General features: G+C 38.0%; 1 protein-coding gene across 1 annotated transcript in view; it reads right to left on the bottom strand.

Annotated features, from left to right (window-relative positions):
• Nucleotides 1-6,287: 6,287 nt before the first annotated feature.
• The window catches only part of Vegfc (vascular endothelial growth factor C), a 94,671-nt gene continuing 91,920 nt past the window's right edge, over nucleotides 6,288-9,038 (bottom strand). The window contains exon 7 of the mRNA XM_031339815.1: nucleotides 6,288-6,793. Coding sequence (XP_031195675.1) covers nucleotides 6,679-6,793 — 115 coding nt within the window. The 3' untranslated portion in view covers nucleotides 6,288-6,678. The remainder of the gene's footprint in view (nucleotides 6,794-9,038) is intronic.

Here is a 9,038-nt window from a genome sequence, read left to right as displayed (position 1 = left end):
ACCACCACCACCACAGGACTGTCTTATATAAAGTATCAATAATCTGATTCCTAACTTGGCATGTGAGTTAGTGTGGCAAATGTAAGTATTACTGTAGGGGCAGAAAAAATGTGGCTACAGACCACCTCTCCTTTAATTTTATGCTATTGTATCAACTGGGAGATTTTTGGTCCAATGAATGGCTTTTTAACAGTCTCCAGTTAGAGGTGTTTTATTCAAAACTGAGAGACAATCCTTTATAATTATCAAAAACACCTTCTAGAAGTAACAGAAATTGGGAGCAGAAAGAGAATGGACTGAGTGTCCAAAAAAAAAACCTCACAATCTACACCTCTTTAGCAAACCCTAGACACATGAAGCAAAGAGTCTGAATACACATTGTAGCTACAGCAGGCATGTACACACTTACTTTATGGCTAATGTATGTGCTCTGTAAAGCAAATTGTGCATCAGGATTGCATACCCTGATGTCACGAGAACAAAGAACTTGTTAGCTTACACAAGGGGAGACAAGTCATGTAACATGTAGGAGAAAAAACACAGTGAGAAAGATAATGAAGTTCTCACTTGATCTGAACTTTCACATAAAAACATCTGTCCTTAATCTGTGTGGGAAGAGACAGTTTAGCTCTCCAAATGACCTTCTCAAACGTGGGGGCATCACTAGGAATGATGGGAAATTAAGTAACATTAAGCAGGTCCATGTGGAAAATAGAGTGGAAGTATTTTATAACAACTTTTCTATGTTATATTTCAACTTTTACTGAAACATTGAAATTTTCATAAAAGCAAAATGGTCCAATTCAAAATTGTTGCAATAGAACATACACATTTTGTCATTCTTGCTCATAAATTGTTGAAATATTTCTATGCATTTTAAGAGTTTGTATGTCTTCTGAACCCCTGTGCAACACAGTAAATTCTTGAATGTTTTATTTTTCTGCTTTTATTCTTTCTTGTTTGTATTTGTTATCTTATCTTATTTCTCTGTCTTTATACCTGATCTCTTTTTTCTCTCAGTTCATCTCTCATTCCATTTTCCCTTCATCTTAGTAACAACTCTAAATTCAGGTCAGTGATACTTTATTGACAGTATGTTCTGTGAAAAGTGTGAACTTCCATCATATCAACATCAGGGAAATGGTGGGGGATTGTGAGAGTAGAAGGGAAGCAGGGAATAGGAGAGAGTGGTGAGGGGGGAGAACCATGCAACAAGGTAGTGTGAAAATGAAGGCCATAATGAGAACTATTATTTTGTGTGGTAACTAAAAGAAAATATAAAGAGAAAGAATGTTTTAAAATGAATCCCTGTCTGTTGGTGTAAAGTCTAGGATAGAATCAGAGGAAGCTGGGAACGTTTTGATCTTGGATACCAAAAAGTTGCATTTCATTCCCAGTGTTCCTCCTCCTTCCTTAGAGCAGTGTTTGCCAACATTTTAAAGATTAGAAGCATCAGAACATGGACAAAAAGAAACAAAACAATATACATACACACACACACACACACACACACACACACACACAAACACAAAATCAGGGCTAAGAGCTACTGTTTAAGGAAGAATGATTACAAAGAGAAATAAATGGTTCCTTAGAAACTGTAAAGAGGGTCGGAAAGAAGATAAAACTATCAGAGCACTTGTTGCTCTTGCAGGGGACAGGGTGCAATTCCCAGCACCCTTTGTGGGAGGCTCACAACAACTGCTAGTGATTCTAGTTTCAAGGGATCCTGTTAGCATGCAAGGTTTCTAGGTTCACTTTTTCCCCCTGTCAGTTAAATAATTAAAAGGCAAGAAAATCAAACTCAGAAACAATAGGTAGCATCAGGGATATATATATATATCAGACACAGCAGGAAAACCAATATATTAACAACACTTTTTATTTGAAAGTGAAGAAGTGCTGAGCTGAGAGGGGCCAGGAGGAAGAAGAGAAAAGGATAAGAAAATGAAGGAGGAGGTAAAGATGATGATGATGATGATGATGATGATGATGATGAGGAGGAGGAGGAGGAGGAGGAGGAGGAGGAGAAAGAGGAGAAGGAGGAAGGAAAAGAAGAAGGAGAAGGAGGAGGAGGAGGAAGGAAAAGAAGAAGGAGAAGGAGGAGGAGGAGAAAGCATAGAGAAAGAGGAGGAAGAAAAGAAAAAGAAGAGGAGATGATTCATTGCAAAGAAGATTTGGCTGGCCTATCTTGGAGGACTCAGCGTTTTAAATAACTTCGGTAGTCTTTTTTCCCATGTTAGCCAGTTTCAACAAAGGCAGAAAATCTGATGGGCCAACAGCACCTTTGGGTAAACATGTCCTGATCTGGCTTTAAACTTACCTGATCATGCTAACTGGACAAGAGCAGTCACAGGAGCAGGTGGGAGGCTTACTGATGGGAACAAGAGCTCCTCAGACACGTCCTCAGCTGCTAAGCCTTTGTCATTTGGTCTGGAAGCTGAGGAAAAAGCTACAAATTTGCCATATTTTTTATTTGCTTGTGTCCCCTTTGCCTAGCTTTGTGCCTGTGAGGGCTCTGACTAACTCCTAGTATCTCAATCCAACACTGTCTTCTGCCCTCTGCAGACACACACACACACACACACACACACACACACACACACATCATAAAAATTCCTAATAGAAAATATGAAGCATACCACTACAATTTGTAGGCATAGTAAGATCCCTAATAGAATTCTACTGAAGCTATGCATATGTATTACATAGAAGAAAGACTGAGCTGGGCAGTGGTGGCTCATGCCTTTTAGTTCCAGCACTTGGGAAGCAGGGGCTGGTGGATCTCTGTGAGTTTGAGCTACAGAGTGAAATCCAGGATAGCCAGAGCTACATGGTGAAACCCTGTCTCAAAAACCAAACCAACCCCCTCCTCAAAAATGATTCATTTTTTCAAAAAGATTTTTAAAAATATAGAATGGCTGTAGCAGAACAGGAAAGCATTGCCACAAAGCTTGCAGAAACCTGTGTGTGGAAACCTGCAGTAACTGTTTTCTCCTTTTTGCTGTAACAAAGCTAACCCTGAGGACACAGAACATGGGAGGTGAAAGCAGCAGGATCAGAAGTTCAAGGTCAGCCTCAGCTTCAAGAGATCCTGTATTGAAAAAAATAAGTAAATAAAATATATTTCAATTTATCTTCTGCTTTCTAGAGAAATTCTCACAATGTATCTCAGTGTCTCCTGGAACTGGCCCATTGAGTGCGAACTAACAACAATCCTCATGTCTCACCCTCCATGTGCTGAAATCATAGGCACGAACAGCTATTCTTGTCTTATCACTAAAACTAAGTATGGCATTTAGTATGTAATACATTCTTTCTCCAGAAATCAATCAAAACTTAGATGTTTGAAAAAAATATAAAAATCTAAAAATTTTTGAAAAACAAGGTTTTAAAGGTTTTAATTATCTTCTCTTTTTATTAATCATTTTATTTATTTACATTTCAAATGTTGTCCCCTTTTCCGATCTCCCCTCTGCAAACTCTTCACCCCCTCTGCATTGTCTTTCCCTCTACGAGGGTGCTTCCTCATCTATTACCCACTTCAGCCTCACCCCTCTAGCATCCTCCTTCTCTGCTTCATCCAGCCTCCACAGGACCAAGCACATTCCCTCTCACTGATGCCAGATATGGCAATCCTCTGCTACATATGTAGCAGGAGCCATGGACCCACCCATGTATACTCTCTGGTTGGTGGTTTAGTTTCTGGGAGCTTTGAGAAGTCTAGTTAGTTCATCAAATTGAACACTTATCATTGTTGTACACAGCCATGTCTTGGGCTTGGTATCCAATCAAGTGATGAGTCAATCCAATGCACTGTCTTGAGCATTTTGGCCCCTATACTTATAAATTTGCATGTGCTAAATTCTGCTGATTGCATACCCAAATGCTGTGGTCTGAATGGATGGCAGACAGCAGCAACAGTTCAAAGTCAATTTCTGCTTCAAAGTCCCCTCCTGGGATTAAGTACTAGTTATAACATTTGAGTGATATTTGGACTGAAAGGATTCAAAATCTCAACATCATTTTACAAAAGTTGCATGGTCTTGTTTGTTTTAAGATATTTCAGAAAGGATAAAAAGAATCTGCTTCTATAAGTGGCAGTCTTTGGCATTAAGAAGTCAGATGAACAGCTCTTCTGAGTTATCTATACTACCTAAGGATTTAAGAGCAAATTATAAGGACAACATAAGAGAGACAGAGTTTTGGTTTACAGTTTCATATGTGAAGTATTGAAAAGATGCTTCCAGGAAACATTCCTACTATAGTTAAGACAAACTGCTCTAACATTAGAGCCAGGGCTTTAAACACAACTTTAATGCAGTTCTCTCCCTTCAAAGCTTAATATACTGAGATCCAGGGAGCTTGGTGATTTGCAGAGAGACATGGCTATGTCACAATTTAACTTGCTTCACAATTTACAATTCAGTGTCCAATTAGATTGGATTCTTCTTCCACAGCATGACTCTTTAAGCAAAGAGTTGTCATCTTCACAGTTCCTATAAATTAACAACAGTCACTACCCAGGTAGAAACTAACCAAGAGAACACACAAACAGCTAGTAATTAAAGGTGACGGTCTACAATATGTCACTGGTTTTCTTAGTTATTTGGGTGTCATGTTCATTTTAAAGGATAAAATAATGTATTAATTTAGAACATAAACTCAGAAAGCATCTTTTGGAATATCTTCTAATGAAAGCTCATGTTTTGCAGACAGCAGAGTAACACATAGAAGTGTCAAGCATATTTTCCTCCGTTCTTTTCTGCACTTCTAGCACTTCTAGGTCGATGAAACTTAGAACGGTTCTTCAAAGTTCTGGCACTATGGTAAAAGTGTTCTACTATATGCATTCTCTCATGTGGAGTCTCTATTCTCCTCAGAGTGACATTCCTTCAGAAGCAAGATGTGTAAGTTCATGGCCCCTTTCTCCATCCATTAAGACATATGCTGATAGATTTAATCACATATTCACACCATTCCACTCTGTTCTAAGGGGTGCACATATTGAGGAAAGGTGGTATTTTTAGATGTCCTAATAATGGAATCAGTTTTACTTAGGCAGTTTGTAAATATTAAAACCTCCTTCAAAAACAATCTGGAAGCTACATCTTACACAACTGCTTAGCAAAACATTTTTGCCTACAACCTCTCAGACTGAGTATACAGTATTAGATTTCTAGACATGAAATGCTGCTTAGAAACTTTCCAAGTTTTAGATCTATTAGCTGTTGCTGTGAGCTTCTAGTGTTTTCTCAACTTTATCTTTTGGATCAACCATGGTATCTTGGGATTCCTGCAGAATTTAAGAACATTCTCATTCTGATTGTTAGCTTTTATTCTAAATCACACATGTGCCTATTCTAAACAACTGTTCTGTTTCAGCCGTTGTCTGTCTGTATCACACACACACACACACACACACACACACACACACACACACACACATCTTTTATAGTGTGTTGAAGTGGTGTTTTTATGGTCCACATAAAATTGTTTGCAAGCTTCTATCACAATGTATTATCTTTGTCTATGCTACTCTGTCTCTTCAATCAAAATTATTACATCTCTAGGGACAAATAAATGCTTAATCTCTGAAATACTTCTGGCTTTAATTTTTAGTTTAGTGACTTTTTTTGATTGTTTGGGTTTGCCAGTATACTTTAAGAAGCCAAAGATTTAGATTGACATTCAAGCTAATATATAACAGTCACTGTAACAAGTTCCAACCTTCTTTAGAAAGCCTCAGAAGGCTTACTGAGTGAAGCAAAGATTTCATTTCATTTGCTAAAATAATAGATATATTCAAAATGTATGAAATCTAAAAATGATTTTTCAAATGGAGAATGAGTAATATACAGTATCTATTTGTTTCACCTTAAGAACAATTGAGTTGAAAATGATTTGGATTTTGTGTGAATTTCAAAGATGGAGAACATTGGGTGAAGATGGATCATGCCGTCTTGTTGGATGCAGAGACGTTGACTGGGAGTTTCATGATTTTCCTCTTTAATCACATTTAAAAAGTAAACATCTTGTTGTGGCCAAATTAATTTTTTTCTCTTTGCCTTTTCCTCAGATTTGAAAATGGAGGCCTTATCTACTCTGTCAAGACAGTAAATGGACACAGTGGATGGAAATGACATGTGCTTAGAGTCTGAAGATCACTCTTCACTGAAAACTGAAAGGCAACTCATAAATCTGTGATGAGAAAATTTTGGAAGATGACACTTCATTTTCTGAAACCTGAGTATAGTGTAAGATGGCAAGAGACTGAACTTCACAGCTTATAATACAATTTTCATTTTATTTTAAACATAGTTTTGCATGTTATAAAAATACTGATCACAGTGAGCTTTACCAATTGTTATTGCTATAAAAATGAATGCAGGAACAATATTTTTAGTGGAAATAAATTATATAGTCATTCTTTTTTTTCTTTTTTTAAATCACAAGAGAAAAACCTCAGCTGTCTGGTCCCTGGCAGAAAACCAGTCTTTGAAGAGGTTTTTTGCACATGAGTGCCAGTCCTTTCCCGTTGTAATCCACATGGTTCAGGAAACACAGACTTGGGCCTCTGTTACCATGGTCTCACAGAGTCTTTCTGTGCACAGACAGTTCTAATGTGGCAACAGTTCTTCAAGACACTAAAATAGTGGACTGAAAACTGGTATGATCTTAGTTCAGATGTGGTCTTTTCCAATATGAAGGGACACATCGACACACTTCTTCACTAAATGACAGTCCAGGATCACAATGCTTCAGTCGATTTGCACATGGTCTTCTGTAACAACTAGGAAAAAACCCAACAAACAAACAGAGAGAAAGACACATGGTGAAGACCAAGGTAGCAAGTCAAGATGCCACAGAAAGCTTTTCTGTTTTCTTCAATTTAAACCAGGAAAAATTACTAACTTTATTATAAATGTGTTTGTAGGCTTATAAATATTTAAGTATGTGCTTAGGTTTACAGAATTGTTGAGGAATGGAAAAGCCTTTAAAAAACATGGCTCACTTGCTGACATAGCAGTGGGGAGAGGGACTATTGAGAGCACTAGTTCTTTTGAAGTCTTTTCTGCTTTGTGGATGAAAGTAACATAGAACAGAAAGTTTGAAAGTGAATATTTAAGGTCTGCTGACTTCCTGTGATCACACAAGCATAGCAACATTCACAAAAGTCTGGGATGTGCATGGGACCCAGACTTCCAGGCAATTAAACACAGCCATCTTGGCAGGACCAGAACCTTTGGCAAGCCGCCCCATCCAGCCTCTTGTGTTTTTACTCAGCAGCTGGCTGGATGATGGTGGGTAACTCCTCTCTCTCTCTACCTGTATTCCAGATCATGAGGGAATGCATGAACTGATAGTGCCTTTCTCCATTCACTTGAGACTTTCAGTTGCTAGCAGTGGTGAAAGGACAGATTACTGATCCTTTAAGTTTTGGAAGTTGTTTGCTATAATGAATTGACTCTAGCTTTGAAGAGAGTCTTGGAAGATGAGTCTGTCTAGCCATGTTAGAGGCAGGAAAGAAAGAAAAAGTGCACTAAAGAGAGCCTGAAACAATTAAAAGTTCATCTCAGTTGATGTTAAAAGGAAGGGTATGCTGAGGTGCTGAGGTGGGAGTAGGTGGGTGGGTTGGGGAACATCCTCATAGGTTCAGGGGGAGTGCGGAGGGGATAGGGCTTTGTGGAGGCGGAACTGGGAAGGGAAATAACATTTGAAATGTAAATAATCAATAAAGGGTAGCTAATGATTTTTAAAATTTATTTAAAGTATTTAATTTTTATTAATTTTTGATAATTTCATGTGTATATCTACTGAGTCTGGATTACTCTCTCACCTTCTACTCTTTTCCTCCCTTACAGCCACTTTCACACATTCTTGATTTTTATTTTGCTTTATGAACCATCCAGTTTAATCATGTCCAGCTGAGTGATCCCTGGATTAGAAAAATCCACTGGGGCCTGGGTAGGGGAATCCTGAGTGGGTACGTGACAGATGGCAATGAATCATCTCTCCTTGAATCCTTCAGGGACAAAGATTTTAGCAGTGAGGGGTTCTGTCCCCTTAGCCTTTCTTCCATCAGTGCCCCACATTGGCCTGCTTTATTGTAGACTCAGTAAGAGCATCTATAACTATTCTGAGTTTACAGGTTTCATGGCTTACAGATATTTCCTCTACCTTGCTAGCTCTTAGATTCCTTCAGCCCTCTCTTTTGAAATGTTCTCTGAACCTTGGAGGAAGACAGTATAAATATCTTGTTAAGAAATTTTAAAATATTCATGGTTACATAATGAATGTAATTTCCTTTTAGAAATAAAGATGTATAGTTTTTAGTAGTCAAAGACCCCTGATAATTAAGGCAGTATGAAAACTCACTCTACCTTACTCCATTGTAATAAACATTAAGAAAAGAAATGTGTATCTATTTTACAGTTTTCTCTTTTGCTCCATCCATTTGACACCAGAAATTTTAGAACAATACACTTAGAAAAATGGACACACAAAGAGTTGCTAAGTATACTTAGCCTAGGGATATAGTTCATGGCTGGGGTATCGCTCCATGTCCATTTGCCCCAACATACCAGCTTCAACTTTTAATACCAGAACAGCAGGAAAGTACTTTATGAAAGATCATAATACTTCATACTTTATGAAAGGTCATAAACGTAATCTACTTAGTTAATGTGGTAATTCTCTATAGAAAAATGATGATGTCTGGCTAGTCTATATACAGTAGCAAAAAATTAAAATTCGGCAATATTTACTAGGCAGGGTTTCTCTGTGTAGCCTTGGCTGTCCTGGTACTCACTCTGTAGACTATGCTGACCTCGAACTCAGAAATCTGGCTGCCTCTGCCTCCCAAGTGCTGGGATTAAAGGCATGTGTCACCACCGCCTAGCCTGTACTAGACTCATTGAAAAAAGTGTCACTGTAGAACATGGCTAAATAAGGTTTGCTGAAATGTAATAGTGTTATTCTTTTGGATGTGATGTTTTATTTTGGAAATATCACTTGATAAGTAGAGTATGAAAATG

This window comes from Mastomys coucha, unplaced genomic scaffold (assembly GCF_008632895.1).
Source record: "Mastomys coucha isolate ucsf_1 unplaced genomic scaffold, UCSF_Mcou_1 pScaffold22, whole genome shotgun sequence".
Taxonomy (NCBI): domain Eukaryota; kingdom Metazoa; phylum Chordata; class Mammalia; order Rodentia; family Muridae; genus Mastomys; species Mastomys coucha.
Note: the sequence above shows the minus strand (reverse complement) of the source record. Positions and strands in the feature narration are given on the sequence as shown.